At 35.8% G+C, this 19,929-nt stretch overlaps 1 protein-coding gene across 6 annotated transcripts in view; it reads left to right on the forward strand.

Moving 5' to 3' along the window:
• LOC131693620 (oxidative stress-induced growth inhibitor 2-like) overlaps nt 1–19,929 on the forward strand; it is a 127,998-nt gene that overhangs the window by 95,312 nt on the left and 12,757 nt on the right. For all 6 annotated transcript variants that reach the window (XM_058981569.1, XM_058981567.1, XM_058981572.1 and 3 more), the window contains 3 exons: nt 4,340–5,189; nt 17,488–17,693; nt 17,997–18,080. In XM_058981569.1, the coding sequence (XP_058837552.1) occupies nt 5,120–5,189; nt 17,488–17,693; nt 17,997–18,080 (360 nt within the window). In that variant the 5' untranslated portion in view covers nt 4,340–5,119. The remainder of the gene's footprint in view (nt 1–4,339; nt 5,190–17,487; nt 17,694–17,996; nt 18,081–19,929) is intronic.

The raw sequence follows: 19,929 nt of genomic DNA on the forward strand, positions 1-19,929 counted from the left end.
AGCTACACCAAAACGAATGATGAAAATATTTTCATTTATCGAACAAAAGGACGTCCTTCCATCTGCATTGTAAAGTCAATAAATAGGAACAGCTTGATGAAAAGTGTGCTCATTCGGCGTGAGCTGCGAAAGGGGAAAGATCGTACGGATGTACGCAGTAAAAACAATCGTCTGCAAGGTTTGAATTTTTTTAAAAGATTCCCGTCTTGAATCAACATAGTTATCCACAAACCGTCCTTATTAGGACAAAGGCAAAATGGAAAAAGAATTTAATTAGAAAGTTTCTTTTATTAACTAGTATTAAGTTTGCGCTTGGTAATTCTGTACTTTTACCAGTGAATCATAAGAAAATGTTTTTCCAATCTACAAACCCGAAGGTTTTTGCAAATCCTTCCAAGAAAATCAGTGAATCTGGCAACTCTGCCACGAATGATGAAAATATTTTCATTTATCGAACAAAAGGACGTCCTTCCATCTGCATTGTAAAGTCAATAAATAGGAACAGCTTGATGAAAATCGTGCTCATTCGGTGTGAGCTGCGAAAGGGGAAAGATCGTACGGATGTACGCAGTAAAAACAATCGTCGGCAAGGTTTGAATTGTTTTAAAAGATTCCCGTCTTGAATCAACATAGTTATCCACAAACCGTCCTTATTAGGACAAAGGCAAAATGGAAAAAGAATTTAATTAGAAAGTTTCTTTTATTAACTAGTATTAAGTTTGCGCTTGGTAATTCTGTACTTTTACCAGTGAATCATAAGAAAATGTTTTTCCAATCTACAAACCCGAAGGTTTTTGCAAATCCAAGAAAATCAGTGAATCTGGCAACTCTGCCACTAAGCGAAAGCTACACCAAAACGAATGATGAAAATATTTTCATTTATCGAACAAAAGGACGTCCTTCCATCTGCATTGTAAAGTCAATAAATAGGAACAGCTTGATGAAAAGTGTGCTCATTCGGCGTGAGCTGCAAAAGGGGAAAGATCGTACGGATGTACGCAGTAAAAACAATCGTCTGCAAGGTTTGAATTGTTTTAAAAGATTCCCGTCTTGAATCAACATAGTTATCCACAAACCGTCCTTATTAGGACAAAGGCAAAATGGAAAAAGAATTTAATTAGAAAGTTTCTTTTATTAACAAGTATTAAGTTTGCGCTTGGTAATTCTGTACTTTTACCAGTGAATCAGAAAATGTTTTTCTAATCTACAAACCCGAAGGTTTTTGCAAATCCTTCCAAAAAAATCAGTGAATGTGGCAACTCTACCACTAAGCGAAAGCTACATCAAAACAAATGATGAAAATATTTTCATTTATCGAACAAAAGGACGTCCTTCCATCTGCATTGTAAAGTCAATAAATAGGAACACCATGATGAAAATCGTGCTCATTCGGTGTGAGCTGCGAAAGGGGAAAGATCGTACGGATGTACGCAGTAAAAACAATCGTCGGCAAGGTTTGATTTGTTTTAAAAGATTCCCGTCTTGAATCAACATAGTTATCCACAAACCGTCCTTATTAGGACAAAGGCAAAATGGAAAAAGATGGGTTGGTAATGTATATGACATAACAGGGGTGTCGTGACCACACTTCGAAGCTATTTCAAATCTTGCAAAGCATAAATTGACATAATTTCAATGCTTGTTCCTTTATGAATGAAATGACAAATTTTCAGGTCAACGCGGCAATAACTTTGCAATTTATAGAACAATTTTATATTTTTAGTTATCATATATTAACTGTCATCCCTTCCAAACAACTTAACCCTCTGCTGCCAACCACGTGGTTGTGCAGGGTTAAGGAGAATCATTGTAAAATGTCCAATACATAATTTTATGTTGTTACCTCCACTAAAACCACTTCAGAACGCTCCCACCTGTCATACATGTACATTGTCTGCATGTTGAAATCATTATATGAAATTATTGACCTGTATTCAACGCGGAGAACTCGGTAATAAAATTGTTTTGCTGAATATACTAACGAACGGGATCCCCAGGAAAATTTCGCTGAGCCCGGTGAATCGAACTTAATGCGCAAAATTTAGCCATTTGAAGGAGATACAAGCAGAATTTTAAGAATATGAGCATCACGGTTATGTCCCGGACATTACCCGCCCCTAGTTTTTCGCTAAGCGTGTTCATTTCTGTACGGAAAAGATTCCGATGGCTGTTTCGAGAGATTTTAACATTGATATTTCAAAGCAAGAAAATTGTTCATTTCATGAATGAATGTCTCAACGAGCTTAGAATCCAGCGCATCCCCTATCAACGCAGACGCCAACAACAAAGGTTCTTTTCAGAACCACCATAATTATTATAAAGAATAACTTGAAACATTCCCACATATTTCATTGAGTATCATTCGATTTGAATTACAAGTCAAACGAGTAGTCACGACACTCCGGTTATGTCCTAGACATTACCCACCCATCTTTTTATCATTTTTTTTTAATTTTGACGAATTATAACTCCTTTATTAATCGATGGATTTGTATCATATGAGCATAGATTTATTGTCACCGTGTATGTATTATTTATGCCAAATATGAGCAGAATAGGTTCACACATAAAAAAGTTGTTCATATAGCGCTCAAAAATATATTTTGTGAACTAGCTGGGTGCTACTTTGCACACTTCTTGAATTCGATATAAAATAAAAATTAACCAGTTTTATTTACATTCATTGAAATATCATTAATTTATACTCATATCAGAGGCATTTTCAACAATAAAGCATCACGCATTTATCGCATTTTCCACAATAAGGGATTCATTTTAATTAAACATTTACAACGTTACTTGTCAGAAAAACTTGAGTGGGTTTCAGACTGCATATTGTTTTTCGCATAGAAAAAAAGAAAAATGATGAAAAAATGGACATATCCGTTTATTTCTAGTATGTCAGAATAGGTTTTTAAGAACATTTAAAGATTTTTTGAATAATCAATTTTAAAAATAGCCAGGTGAGATTGAAAATTTCGCAAAATAAAAAAGTGAAATAAGGGGCGTATATTTGAGTGCTAAATTGATGGCGTAATTAGTACACAAGGCCACGTTCTCAAGTTATGCATTTTTATGTCAAGAATTCTGAAATAAAGGTTCGAAACTATTTTTTTTTCACGGCCAACATCACATTATTTCGCAACCACCAACTTTGGAGGTTCAATGTCTTCAAAGAAATTATACAACATAATACAGAGCATCTCGTGAAAAAAAAACAATTTTGGTAATTAATTCTCTTGGACATAATTATGGAGGATAAACTCAAAACATTACTTAAAGGCTTAGTATATTCGGTAAAGTTGTTGAAAATGATATTAAAAAACAACTTTTTTAAAGACACAAAAATCTATAAATGCTCATAAAAATCGATCCTTACATACTAGAAACAAACGAAAAACGCCATTTTTCATCACACAAAATCCTTCAAATGCTCATAAAAACCTATCCTGACGTACTAGAAACAAACGGAAAACACAATTTTTCATCTTTTTTCTTCTTCTTTCCGAAAAACAGTATGCGGTCTCGGTACATTTAAGATTTTCTGTTTTGTTGAGCATTCTTATTTTACGAGCCTCCAATCACTTTTATCGACCCTTTAAGTGTTTTGTTTGTTTTGGTAAACAGTGTTAAGAAAAATTACAAAAGGCATATGCAACATGTTTAAAAGTCATGGCTCTGCAAATGTCAAAAGTATAATAAAACTAATAAAAGCGCGTGTGTTAGTAAATATTGAAAAACTAAAGTGTGCAAAGTAGCCCCACATATCCAAAGTAGCCCTGCACGACGGTAATGGAAAAAGAAATGACTTAGAAAATTGTTTATATTTACATGTATTAACTTTGTGCTGGTTAATGATCAATTCTTTTTTTGAAATAAAATACTTCTTACGTTTCAATATAGGGAGCCCATTTCAAAATATTCGGCCGGAATTTTATCCGTGACTACCTGCTGTTTTACTTATTTTAATGCTGTTCAACAATTGTGCGGCCCCCTATCTAATACGGTCAATGTAGGCCCATTACCCAACTTATGTGTTTAAAACAAAAATTCATTTTACCAAAGCTTTCGATTACAATCCTGAGATGCAGTAAACTGCCCATAATCGCAAGTCAGTCCCATGTTCTATGGGATTTCCTATCTACATGGGACTGACTTACTATTATGGGCAGTAAACTAGCTGCCCTTTGTGTGTTTTATGTGTACCCGGGTTCCCTTACAGTTTACCTAATTCCAACTGCAGGAATTAAAAAATCTCTCATTTTCTTTTTATCATTACTTTGCTGTATTTGATATCACCAAATAATCATTTGTCTTTATTTTATCTTTCCGATTCCAGTAATAAGCTGCTAGCCAACATTTTACTCTTATCTTGCTTAATCGCTGATTTATAAACGTCATCAACGGAATTAAGCAGATTTCTTATCATTACACGACACCGGAATACATATCGACAAAAGAGTCCAACGGATCCTATCATCAGTGCATACTTTAAAAAGTCAAAAGTACCAACAACAACATTCTCACGTGGAGTACCGCAACTCGCGCTTTGCACTGCACCGACGACGGTGGCTCTCTAAATATTCCTATCTACCCGGTCGCTCGCTCTCATCGTGGGACTGCTCCACCGCTGCCTTGCCGGCGATTTATTACTCAGCCACTTCAGAGTGTTCTGTGTGAGTAAGTGGATACGCGAGCGAAGCGCAAAGTATATACGGCGTCTGACAGGCCGCAAACCAACAGTTCAGTGCCGGCCGTGAATGAATTCTGTTGTAGAGTTAATTATAACCTTTCATGCTACTGCAAGTCTTCCCAGTTCCTGAGAAAAAAAATTGTACGAAGGAATCAAGCGAAAACACACTTTAGTAGTTTTTTCTTGCCTATACTGATCCATTAATTAATACTCGAGAGAAAACGACGCGGCAGGAAGCCATCTAGAGGCCAAGAAAAGGACTTCGTACACAAAAAACTGCAATTTTATGATTTGCACAGCTTCAGTGAGAAATTGCTAATTCAGAGTGCCAGTAACGAAAGGTTTTACTTTGCGTGTGCATGGGTCACTGTGAAACTAATTTGTACGATACCCAACTACGATAGTGCAAGTCATCGCCAGTTCAAAATGAAGGATATCATCGCATGTAGGAACCTAATTAATAAGGATACTATCTATAAGAAGGTTGTTATAATTGGTAAGTAGCAGCTATACTGTACAATCTGTATTTAAAGTGTTCGCAGTAGTATTGTATCGTGTGATGTACGAAATTACATGTCATCGCTAATGAAATCATTTGAATCGGAACACGTTTATTCGTGAAGGCCGCGCAAAACGTGGTTTCGCTAAATGGTTCACGATAAACGCTTCTCTAACCACATGGTACACAGAGTTTCGTATGTGTTGGCGGGTTCGTTTATCTAAGATCCTTTCACTAACTGTGAGTTGGTCGTTTATATGTTATATATGTTTCATAAAATGCTATTGAGTGCTATGCATCAATTAAAGTTCATTTCGACAATATTGGAAAAGACGTAGTGGTGGTGAATGGGGCTTAGATTTTTTTTCAAATTAGCAAGAAAACGAAACCATCGTTAGAATTGTTAGCTGATAGTATATCCACGCAAGTACTATTCACTTCTATTCATTTGTTCCATTATTAGCATATTTAGTGGAACGCATACAATTTTTGTCGTGACTAACGACTTACCTTTCAATATAGGGGCCCCTTTTCAAAATTTGGGAAGACAAGTCGTGTAAGCATTGAAAAGTTTATATCTTTTCTTGTGTTACATGGAATCAATCAATTTTCCCCCATTTCGGAAAATATGTGTAGCAATGTTGCATTAAATTTTGGAGTATGTAAGTCATGCATTAGTAACGTAAAAACTGTGTTTTGAAAAATCTTTCAAAAACTACTAGGAAAAAGTGAAAGCTTTCTGCTCGTCTCGGTCAGAGCCATCAATATGGCCATCAGTATGAAGTACCAACACTAAAGTGATGAAAAGTTTAAAATAAAACTCCGTAACAGATTTGTTTCTATTATCATTCGTTTTGAGTTGCTTGGAGTGAACGGAGCATCTTTTCAAAGGGCTGCGCAATACCGGCATGGAAATATTTCTGAGCTATTCATGATTTGGGAATTGCGATTCAATTAGTTTGTGTCGCTACGAGAACAATATATTTATTTTTGACGATTGAAGAATAGCACATACATCGATAACCGGACTTTAAAATACACGTTCGAAGCTCGTTATTGATTGGTTTCTGCTATTTTATGTATCGAGCCGCAAACCTTGAACAGACGAATTGTGATTTTAGTTGAATGTTACTAGTCGAACTGAAGCATCATTTAGTTTATGCAGTTCCGTGCTAATAACCGGGACTAATTGGAACAAATATTTCCCTTCCGGAGAATATGTTCTTGAGCAAACAGAATAGCCCTTCACAGCGCTATCGAACCAGTGAAAAGAATTAAAATTTTAAAATCTTTTACTTCACCAACTATTATTTTTATTCCCGATAGGTGGAAAGTAGATTTCACACGGCGATTTTAAAACATCCGACCGAAGCTCGTTCGTGATTGGTTCCTGCTAATTCCATGCATCGATCCGCAAACTTTGAACAGAAAGACTTATGATTTTAGTTGAATGCTGGTCTTCAACTTTGTCGGTTGGATGCCCTCTTTTCGGGAGTCTGCATATCAATACCGGAAGAGAAGACGATTATCAGGGTGCAGCCGCCTCCGTGGGATTTGAATTGTGACGATCTAACAAATCCACTGATATTCTTTTAGAGTTTTTGTATAGTTTTATATATTTATATTTATATGGCGGCAAAGCTGAACACTTTTTTTCAACATATGCTATCAAGTGTTCAATTGTTATAAACGCTCACCCAAAGTTCTTTGAACCTTAAGAAGATCCGATGCGTTTATACGCATTTTATAAGAAAGATGAAGTGCGAAGAATCTCATATGGGTGCTACACAGAAGGAGTTTGAATTTGTTGATACTGCCGTTTAGGGAATTTTTTCTTGGTACCTTTTTAGTATTAAACGTCTTGCTATTAGAGCATTTTTTTCTTATTGCCGCAAAGGTATTACGCCCTAGCTGTGGGTGTACCCATGTTTTTTGACTTAGAACTACGTTTTTATTTTCAATATGGGGGTGGACTTTGCTTATTTAACAAAAATGATACGTAAAATCAAGTGGTTAGTATTTTTTCTTATTTGTGGCCATATGTTACCTGTATTTATCAGTAATAGAAAAGTAATTTTTAAGGCGTAATATATTTACTTTGGTTATCACTTTAAGGTTGGTTTACTGCATTAATGAAGTTTTAATTTTTGGTATAGCACTATTTCGGTGTATTCGGTACTATACCTCAAATCTAAAACATACTTGTCTTATTTAAAGATATCCAAAATTATCGGTGCAGTATAAAACACACTGGTTGAATAAAATATCTCAAGCTATAAAAGTAATATTTTTAGTGCGAATTTCTCGGGTTGAATTATAAGTATTTTATTAAGATAGGAAAGCATAATAAGATTGAAAATGTATTTTGTGAGCGACAGCATAGAAGAATTAGTGAACTGAAATCTTAAGATTTATTTAGTATTAATTCTCAGTCGATTGAATGAGAAACAAAGTTACCGTTAAAATAAACAGAGTTTGGAACCTCTTGTAAAAAACGGTGAACATATTTTCTCAATGATATCATACTGAGAAATCAAATTATCTAACTGCGCAAGTAGCTTTTTACGACCAATAATGGTATAAATCCTGAATGAGGCCATCAGAATACCTCATCCATCAGAATCAATAGGTATGTCGGACGGGTAGTCATTTGACATAATGACATTCTCGCGCCCACTCTGCTGCGGAAAATTACTAAGCTCAGTTGTTTCCAGATCGAATCGGTGTGTTGGTGGTAATCAAAGTTGATTACGAGACCCCTAGGGGAGTGATAAGATAAATCGGTTCAGATAAGTGCAAAGCATGTTCTCACGGTGACGCAGTAAAAGATATCCCGATTCTTGTATGTATATATGGGATTAATTTAATTTGCTTTGTTTTTTCCAATGGGAAAATTGATGACTGGCAATCGTTTTCATTGAAAGTTATACTAATATGCATGTTAGCATTGTCATGTTTACCGCAACCTCATTGCTACATTTTTAATTAATTCTAGTGAATTTTGATCGATTCGAATGACGCCAGCAATCGATAATAGATAGTTATTATCAATATTTAATATTAGAAAGGCTTGATAACGACTATTACGATTAGAAACTCGATTTAGCTATACAATAATGTTATTTGGGTTAATTCGCATTCCTTTTCAATACTTCATCAATATACTAGCATCAATAATAGGAACATCCATCCTTTTCCACCAAACCGAGGGTGTACAGAAATAATATAATGTGAATGTAGTTCGTACTAGCAAATCAAAGTAGTCGTTTCGACTGCAGCTTCATCTTAAGGATGGATTATCCGAATTTAGTAGGAAATTTTGCTTAAATAATCCTTGATCTTTGAGAACGTTTCACTTTTTGTTTCAACCAGCTCCGCGGACGTACAGAGTAATTTCTTCTTCTTCTAGTTCTGATTATTTTTCGTCGGTCTATTTCCGCTACGAGGCCAAACACCGACGCCAGAGATTCTTTTCACATTAGAAAAATCTCAACGGTAAGATTAAATACAAAAAAAGATGCGAAATCAGCCCAAAAAGTCGATCTTTGACAAAAAGTTTTTTTTTGAGATAATATGAAATCTCGACGGTTCATGTTTTTTAAGATATTTGGCATCAAAAATATAAATTCGATATATAAAATTGCATTGCATTTAAAAAAATAGTTTCGGCTTATATCGGAATTTCATATATGACCGGACGATTCAATCTTTATTTCCGGAATCATATAACCGATCTCTACAAAATGTTATAGCAGTCTCTAGGGATAATATATATATATATATATATATATATATATATATATATATATATATATATATATATATATATATATATATATATATATATATATATATATATATATATATATATATATATATATATATATATATATATATATATATATATATATATATATATATATATATATATATATATATATATATATATATATATATATATATATATATATATATATATATATATATATATATATATATATATAATTTGAATTTGAGGAAATTGGTTCGACTATCTTCGAGAACCTGTTGTGAGTTTGTTAATTTTGAAAGAGGGCCATTATCTCGGGCACTTTCGGAACCGTGTAGCAAAAAAATTAGGCTGTTGCATTCATCGCGGTATCGTAACTTCTGATCGGAAAATTTAATGGCGTATTTACGAGGATGCAACACCTTTCATTTGAGCCTATGTTTGGTCACATCGGTCTAGCTGACTCCGAGAACCCGATGTAACTGTTATTCGGAATGTAGATCCATTCGCGGGGGCTTCCGGAACCGATAATGTTGGCCAAGGTGACCTAAGAGACTTTCTGTGGCTGTTAGTGACCTAGAATTACAAATCCAAGAAGTTGTTGTAACATTTTGAAGAAATTTATATGCTATAATCAAATATTGCTGTGTGATTGTACTCATCTCCCTGTAAATCCGGAACCGGAAGTTGCATCCATTAGAAATTCAATAGCAGCTGATGGGAACGTTGTAGAGTAAGGTGGGGCAAAAGTGCGCACCTAACAGTTTTCGTAAAATAACTATTGGTAGAAAAGCACTAGAAAATCGGCATGATTACAAATTAATACTCTCATCACACTTCTTTAAAACGTAATACTAGATACCTCTTGGTTTTGCTTGTAATCCGAGAAATAATTATTTTCTTATAAATACTCAAATTCGCACTTTTGCCCCATAGCACGGGGCAAAAGTGCGTACTGATTAAATAGCCGATTTATTACCGCCCATAAATTGAACTAATCAATTTTAGGATATCCATCCCCTCTTACTCTTCCTTCATAACTAAAAAGAAAGTACTCTTCCCTCTGCCTCGGTTGATGTTGTTCAGTTTTCCATTATGTTGAAAAAACTTGGATGTTTCATCTTTTAGACAATGTCGTTCATGATCAAACTGTTACCCCTCGTAATATCATTATTTGTCATAGATGGGTGGATCACTACAAGAATTCTTGCGAATATGCTATTTATATTGGACTAGCTAATACCCATCGCGCGTTGCTGCGACACTCTGCGAAATAGGAGGAAAACACAATTTGTTCCAAAGCGCCATCTGGCGGGCAGATAATCTCCAACTAATAGCACACAAACACGCCCCATACCTAATACCTACTGTGTGCAAATTTTTACGGAAATCGGTTAAGCCGTTTGGGAGTCTATAAATCATATACATACAAACTTTGACTTTTATATATATAGATAGATAGATAGATAGATAGATAGATAGATAGATAGATAGATAGATAGATAGATAGATAGATAGATAGATAGATAGATAGATAGATAGATAGATAGATAGATAGATAGATAGAAGATAGATATACATCTTTATTTACATATTCATAGTTTTTTGTTTCTTGTTTAATTACTCTGAGCTTTCGGCACTCTATATTTTCCCTTGGAACCAGTTATGCTGGTGCTTTTGTTCCTAAACTGCTCATATCAGTCGTCTTTTGATCGTTGAGGTTGCAGTTCTTGAAGATGCTGGTCCCTTCTTTAAACCATGGAAGAATTAGTTCAATTTTGATATAAAAAGCTTCATTCGCCTCTTTTTATTGGGGCGGATATGCGATGCGCTCATTTACCCCACCGTCAGTTTTTTAACTTATTAAATTGTTACGAAAATTACTGAATTTTTTTCATCAAATCAAATATATCTCGCAACAAACCGTATGTTGCAGATTTTTAGGATACTGTAGTTTTATAGATCCTGATTTATTCAAACACCCAATTTCTGATTCCCAAAATTCAAAAAATTACATCAAAGCAGCGAAAAATGGTCCTTCCTCCTTAATTTCAAGCCACTATATTCAAACCTTTTATACTTAGATGTGCGATTAGTTGACTTAATGATACACTAAATCCATACAGAGTTGCCAGGTTCTAGCACTTGTGTGCTTCTAAAAGTCCTATGCGCACTTTTACCCCACCTTACTCTACCTTTCATTTGATTTTCATTCACAAAGTTTGTAAAATTGGTTGAGGCATGTCTGACAAAGGCGAGTGATATTTTTGGTCACAACACAGACAGACGCCCATACACACATTCATACACGCATACATACACACAGACATTTGTCGCACTCGACGAATTAAAACGAGAGGGTATTAACATCAGGCCTCGGTTAAAAAGTCGATTTTCCGAGCACTTACGCTTTTCTATTGAGAAGGGTAAAATCTCTGTAATCAAAACAAAAAGTTAATAAATAAATAAATAAATAAATAAATAGATAAATAAATAAACATATATAATTATAAATACATAAATGAATAAATAAATCAATGAATAAATAAATAAATGAACAAATAAATAAATAAATGAATAAATAATTAAATCACTCTTCAACATGAAAAACAAAATCAAAACTATCAACATTATCCTTCGCGGTTAGTATCTTAATATTATTCATGATGACGCTGCGATAACGCGCTTTTAAAGCACGAGAACACTCGCTAGCGATAACGATCAGGTAGTCACGAGCTTTGTTTCGATAGACTTTTTTCACTGCCCTATCGTAATGCTCCAATTTAAAGCGCAGTTTGGTCAGCCAAGACGCGACCACTGATAGTCACTGATAAGAAGTGTGCGGCTTCGAACGTGCAACGATTATAGATGTACACAGTCATTGTGCTATCAAATATAATTTGAACACTACCTTAGTATGTAGACAATGATCGTAATTAAGATGTAGATTAACTCTGTTGGTCTGAGGACGTCCGTTGCTGGTTCGTGAATCGAAAAAAATGTTCAAAGTTGTTCATAAAGCGATTTTGCCTTTCTCATATAGAAAAGGCTATGCAATCGCTACAAAAATTGACCTAAGCGAGGCCCGGAGGGCCTAGATTCATATGCCATTCAGTTCGCTGAGATCGGAAAATGTATGCGTGTATGTGTGTGTGTCATGTAAATTCACACAAGTTTCGAAGAGATTGCTGGACCGATTTACACAAACTTAGTCTCAAATGAAAGGTACAACGCTTCCATAAGCTGCTAAACTCGATCACAATCTCAGCTTGTAATGAAAAGTCAATTGGCACCGATTAGAATTTAATTTTATTTATCTACAGTGATTTTCCAATCGCGCCTTCAAACATTCAATTTGGTAACAGGTATTTGAAGTTGTAAAGGGTTGTAAGGTGGTAAAGATGTAAGGTTTTGTTTACGAGCACTATTTATTTAAAAAAAATCGCGTGTTACATGACATGTATGCAGATGGGGAATTAAATAAAACTTATTTAAAATTGATCTATCAATTCATCATATTACAGATTATCGAATTTAACTTGGAAATTCAGCAAATTATCTCGAATGAGCAATATCATGCGTTGCGTGATATAGTCAATAACACTAACGGGTTTAAATTTAACCACGAACAATATTGCTTGCTTACAAAGTGCTCCATTTTTAATTTCATCGTGGTCGTGTCTGGTACACAACCCTTTCAATTTATATTTCTGGAATTCACTCCAAAGTAGGAGAGTCTTTTGTCTTGTGTATCCTGTCAATGCAGGGGACATTTACTTCGGCCAATTTTCAGACGAATTTCTAAAATCTTGACAAATATATGATTAGGGCTCAAAATCAAAATGTCAAATTCACTTTGGGTGGAAATTCCGAAAGAACCTTTAATCGTACAGCACTGTCGTTGATAGCAAGCAAAAGATAAAAGTTTTCTCTTTCGTTAACTTCTGCTCACCGTGCTTGGGTAATAAGAATTTGTCCACAATTTCTCCTCAAAGTGAATTTTGACCTTTGGCTTTTAAGCTGCAATCACAGGTTTATCGAGAAATGTTCTTTTGAATATGGAGTACGCGTTGGAGTCAAAATGCCGGGGTATTGAGATTGAATTACAATAGCAAATGTCGGTTAATATATAGTTTTATTGAAAAGACATTCAGCACGTTGCTTAAGTACCCCTGAAGTAATTGGCCGGGGTAAGTTGCGGTGGAGGAGGAGGGGAGAGGGGTTTCCGCGTCACACATTTGTATCGATAAAAACAAAGAGAATACAACAAACACTTCGATAAAATTTAGAGATGTTGTCAAACGTATGCCCTTTTATGCAACGTGTTGTATTGTGCACGATTCATCTAAATCAAAGAGGTAGAAAATGAAAACTGAAAACACCGCCAACTAGCCCCGGTCTCCTCTACTGCGATGAAACCTATCGCTGTGTTCGCTAAAACAACCACCAGCTTTCCGACGTCAACAGGAATTCCCTTGTGGCGATACGGCGTTTGACCGTTAGCGTGAGAATATTGGCAACTTTACTCCCGCTGATTGTTCACGGGAGGCTCGTTGTGTATGAATGAAACGGACGGGTAAACAAATGTACGCTTTGTGGCTTTTCGTGCTTAGTTGACGGTTGATAAGACGGAGGCGCATCCTAAAATATACATATAGAAAGAAATACCACAAGTGGTCGCGAGAGATAAGCTCGGTTCCCCTGTGTTTTATGGCTATTACTGGAAGTTTTTTGTCAGCTTAGCTCTGCAATTTTATTTGTTGCTTGCCAGATAATCTAACAATAATGCGACTTTAGGTCAAGTCTGGAAAGCTTACATAATCTATATTTGTTTTCGGTGTTGCGTGATTTGAAAACACGCAAACTCATTATTGATAGATTTAATGCACGAGAAAATACGGGACCGTTATAGATTCTTTATTGATCTGGCATGCTGTAACTGTTTAGTTTAGCAATTCGATTGTGTGTTTTTGAAGCTATGGAAACAGGTGGGAGCAATTAAATTGGGATTTAGAACAAAATAGCCGCGAACCAACTTATCTCGTCTATTGAAGTGGCAGCACCCTATCAGAATATAATGAAACATTGTGAGCGGCGAGACTCAATCTAATTAAACAACATTGCTTTTACTCACTTAAAAAAACTTTAAAATTTAAAGTCAATTTATAACAAATGATTACATTTGAAATTGCCAAACTAGAAAATCAGGTTGTCTACATATCTGCCTCATACAGCAAAAGCTAGCTTTACACCAAAATATCATTTTTTACAGTGCACTGAATAACTACGTTCAATCAACGTTATTTCAAGCTCGTTTGAAAATTTATGAATGGTACTATTATATCAGTACCATGTTCTGTGCTATGCTTTTAAACTAATATATTTCATTTAATCAATTATCTCTTGGCATTAATCGATTGCAATTAGCAACTATGTGAACAATAATCTATCGACTCAGCGCTCTATTGAGAGCCCACGCTCACTACAGGAAATTTTGCTACGAACTACGAAATTTCATTTCTTTTAGGTTAAATACCAAAGATCGCTTTGGGATAACCATTTCAAAACAAAAATCAACACTGAAACTACCCTAACTAAACATAATGCCCCCACTCACCTACATCTTCAACTCATCCCCGAATTTTAGCAGACGTAAACCCAAAGTCTCCCCATGCATTAGACATACCTACAGAAACACATCAGGTACCTTAGTGATAATAAATGCGTCAAGTATCTTCGAAATATAAAGCGGGTGCCTATAAGCTCATTACCCTACGTATATACAAACCGACAAAACATTTGGCGTCTAGTTAACCCAACGCGCACACAAGCGCAAAAATAAATCAATTTGTCCCAGTCCCAACGCAAACTCACAAGCAGCACGTACACATCGCATGCTGCAGTGTTGAACTCAATCCACACGCCCACCCATTTCGCAAATCATCGTGGGGACAGGACTCGAACTTATCGCACACTGTTGAATCGAGAGAAAAATTTTCGGATGCGCCAGTTTTCTTGCTGTGTTCAAACTTCATCACGTGCTCTTCACCGGGCTGTGCAATTTGAAACTTTACATACACGAATCAGTTCGTCTATGCAAAGTTTGCCATGCCAACACTGCCGAAAATTCATGGCGCGTCCCACTTATCGCTCCATTCGGACGTTATTTTCCAGGTATTCCTAGTTCAAAAAGCAAAGGAACCTCTATAGATCATCTCTCTATATCGGATTGAGTCACTTGGGTGCTCCCTATTGACGGCTCTGCCCGGAATAGATTGACTCATGTGTGAGAGTTTTCACGTTTTCCAAGAACTATCCAATTTTACTTGCTTTACGATTGTGTTATTGAAAAACAACAACAAAGTAGTAATAAAACATAATCTTAGCTACGTCTGACTGTTTGGTGGTAAAAAGACGGAAATCCATCCATAATTAACAAAGTTATTAGCGTTCAAAATAGTGACGAACAAACGTGACCTCGACAGATTTTAGATAATAGAATGACACGCAGTCCCAGACAGTTCAACGTTTCAAATGAGATAAACCCATGAAAAACCATCACCATAGTCAAGTAGATCTATATAAAAATAATATTTGCCTCGTGTGCAGACAATTAAAATCACAAGCAGCACATACACACATTCGCAGGTCACTTTTCCAGTCAGTGTTCAATTTGAGCATTCGATTCGACTCATTCAGGAAGATCGGATTGCATAAATTAAGGCACGATTAATTTACCGACGCACATGAATCATTAAGGCATTTGGATGAGTTCAAGTAGTTTGATTGCATGCTACATATGTTCATTTCTTCTACTTCATTAGTCTGCTTTTGTTGTACTTGTATTAGTTTGGTTTACCACTACTCATTTATTCCAAAAATTATATTGGTTAATTTATGCGCTTCTACTTAATCTTTATTTATTTGGCATGTTATTTTTCCTTGTTTTACTATATCTTAAATTAGATCCATAATAACACTCACTAACACAATCAACTGCATATTCTCTCATATACACTCACAAGCTCTATCATTCCAAAAGTACAAACATTCCTTGCTTTCACGATAACACAAATCTGGTCACAAATGTGATCATGCAATTGCAATCATCCACACATACCCGCAGTCTTGCCAATATTAAAATACCTTTGTAATTAAGTGAACGTTTTAGCACCTATAAATTTACAAACGCGGTGTCAAGCATTAACCCACTATTCGCGCGATCATAAATCGGTCTTTTCTATACTAGTATCTGACCATACACTAAAATTTAGGTATCAGATTCACGGTCGAATCGCGATCATTCAAAAATACACGTGACTATGCGAATGGCCACACGCTTATAAAATTAATAATACACGCGAAGCTACAGACACGCCAGCACAAGCGATATACAAACGCCCACCCGATCGAACACGTTGACTTACAAACGCCTAAACACTTCGCGATGATACACGGAGACAAAAATGCAAACGTGATCATCCACGCTCAACTATACCCAAGATTTCGCAAACATAAAAACGCTCCGATGATTTAGTGAACGCTATAGTCCTTATGAACTGATTAACGCGGTCTCAATCGCACACAAATAAACGCTCATCTCCGCACCGATTGTATTTGGCCTTAAGCAGTGTTTTAGTAAGTGGCATTGCCCGTCTCGTCTGTAATTGTAGTGAGTGATTCTGACGGGGAACCCTTCCGAGAACCCAGCTCTACAGCTCTATCAGGACAACACTCAAACAACAAATAAACTGAATATACAATGGATTTATTCTATTATAAAAGGTTTTAACTTACTGCTAACTGTATATAATCGGTGTTTTATTTTAGCGAACGTACTGTAACAAACTAGTAAGAGATCTTTCATCAAATTTTTTCGTGTTCAATATTTTCGGTCAATTCAGTCGCTATGTAAAAGCCCTGCTGCTCGGATGCAATCGCTTGTGCTGTTTTTTAATCTACTCTACATGTACTATAAATAAATGGGTATTCTGTCTCTCGTATCTAGAATTTCTTCTCGCACGAAACGCGATTCCGTTTCAAACCTGAGCGAACACGTCAATTCAGTGTGAATATAAATTAAGGTTGCACAGAGAATGCGCAAAATTCGCAAACGAAAAAAGCAGTTTTTTTCCACACCGTATGTCAGATCTTCATAAAAATCAATCAGTAGTACTGTAACAACATTCTACATACGCTGATTGATTTTTATGAAGATCTGACATACGGTGTGGAAAAAAACTGCTTTTTTCGTTTGCGAATTTTGCGCATTCTCTGTGCAACCCTAACTTCGGTTCGAATGGGCAAAAAGAAACAAGTCGCTGCAAATTTACTGCTGACAAGTCAATTACCGTGTGTTATTGACTTGTTGTACATGTAGAACAACGCGCTAAATCAAAACAATTGCCACTGCAACTCCACAACATCAATATAAATGGGTTTCGAGTGATTTGATTTATTATTGGTTCTTATTACTATTCTCATACCTTATGCTTCTTCCCCATCTTTCCACCTTTGTTTGCGCAGGTAATGGACCAAGCGGAATATCGTTATCATACATGCTGGCAGGCAATTGGCCATATTGGTCTACTGAGCAAATTCAGAAACATCCGGATGAGCTGTTGCGGGCCCGCCTCAATTATTACGATGCACAGAAGAGTCTGGTAGAGCATGACCTCTACAGCCTAGCTGACGGACTGGAGGGCCGTAGCACCAATCCGGTATCATTGTTGGTAAGTTTACTATTGGATGTTGAAGCTTAGCTATTCAACGTTACGGTAATTCTCCACAATGATTTTTTTAATATGGTTCTATTTTTATCACTTTTTAATAATAGAGGTGTCTCAGTCATAAAAGTATCTGCCTCAGTTTGAATTCTATTAATAATTTGGAAGCATACATCAAACGAAAAAATATCTTAGGAGTCAATTACAGTCAAAAAAAGTTCGTTATTTCTTAACATCTCAACATAGCGCTTTATCGAATACCACTCACTATTATTCATTCAAGTCGTCCTAATTATTTTCAAATTTTAGCTGGACAGCCTACAGCATCCCTGTGCTGACCTTGGCATGGAGTTGCCGTGCATGGTGGATTACATGTACCATCCCGAGAAGGAAGTGAGTATGAAGTGCTGTTTGAAATTTAGCTGATAAGTAAATCTAGTTACAATGTTTCTACGGTTGTTCACAAGTCTGGCTGATAGAAAAGATGATTAGTCTCATCGGTTGCTTGCGTTGCTACCCGACGATCTGTCGGTGGTTTTGAATATTGCAAACGTGTGCTTTAATAAAGCGACTCCGTTAATTGATAGTTTACATGCTATTCGTTGATATTTGCGATTTGAGAAGAAAAAATAGGGGATTGTGGATATTGGTGACATTGAGAATGTATCAGTTTAATAAAACGAGCAAGCTTTTCTCAATTTTTTGAAATAAGAATATGCGGAAATTTGGCAGTTCTTCCTTGTTTGGACGGGTGAAACTTTTTAAAATTTTGTTCAAAATCGTCAGTGGTTAAGTTCTACAGCACCTACGAAACTATTAAATGAGTTAAATTTCTTACCCATGAAATAAGAAATTATTGATTTTATTCCGTGCAAAGAAAGTTTTGCCTTTCTCATATAAAAAATTATTATCAATGACCATGCGGTAGACTTGGGTGCAACGCCCAACTCCTACTTAGCAGAAGGCAAAAGACTCTTCACATTTCATTTTGAGCCTGCCTAGTCCTAGTTTTCCGTTCTAAGTTTATAACTGATTCGCTCTAGAATACCTATCTTTCAATTTCATTGCTTTCGTTTCTTTCAATCTCAAATTTGCAGAAAATAGCCAAAAAACGATACAGATTACACAGTATTTTATAAACTTGTCGCAAATGATAAAAATGATTTCATCAAATATTGAATGGTTTACTTTGATGCAGGATCGATTTTTAGAAATGTGCGGCATCTCTCCCCAAATTAACCTACAGTATTTTTATGCCTTTATTTTTTGTTCTGATTTTTCAAAATTCTCTTGGGGAGACTTGCGTTTCAGGCCAGGTTCATAGAAAAACTTTTGTGACGTTTGAAAAAGTAAATTAAAAATTATACAAAAAATCTTTAACACGCACTTTTGCACATTATGTTGCAATGACTTTTGAAGCATTCAAAACTTTTTAGAGATCTATGCAGGTTTAACTGAAAACCTCATCAAGTCTCCCCATGATCCCCTATAATATGCAGTTGGGTGTTGCACCCCCCATACACTCCTCCTTCCTTTCAAACCCACACCCCATTATCTCACCCCCCCCCGTTCCTCTCAAACCAACCTCAACCCCGAATTCCCTTCGTCCACCCAGTACACCAAAATAAGTTAGGTGGTTTCCGACGCATGCTCCCCCTCCGATTAATTTGAAAGTTTTGAAATAGAATACTTCCAATGTTTCAATATAAAGGACCAGTTTCAAAATTTTTGGCCGGAATTGTATCCGATTTTTTAACGTGAATATTTGCCGTTGCACTGAATGAATCAATTAGGTTCTTTGGAAAATAATTTTGTTACTAATTCCGTAGAATTCACATTTACTAAAAATAACGGAAATAATGGATTGATTTAGCTTTCATTCGATTCTGGGGCTGTTTTGAGTTAAACGTAAATTGTACCGAGCATAAGACGTGAAATTTTTCAACCGTCGCACAAAATTTTCCAAAAATTGCAACTACTTGCGGAATTAGCTTTTTATAAATTTAATGTATAAGGGTACAGGAGTGAAGTGCAAAGAGTTCAAAGAGGATAATGCTCTGTCCGTTACGGTTGTCCACAGTTTGCAGAAAGCCATATTTGGAGTAGAACAACGCAATCTCTGGACAAAGAAATATGATTGTGAGGATGAATTCTACTGTCGCCTCTTCCGGGATGGCACATAAAATGTGATGGATCTTGGTGAGAATGATATACATTCCATATCTATATTATTCTATCGGAA

The sequence above is a fragment of the Topomyia yanbarensis genome, chromosome 3, assembly GCF_030247195.1.
Source record: "Topomyia yanbarensis strain Yona2022 chromosome 3, ASM3024719v1, whole genome shotgun sequence".
Lineage (NCBI taxonomy): Eukaryota > Metazoa > Arthropoda > Insecta > Diptera > Culicidae > Topomyia > Topomyia yanbarensis.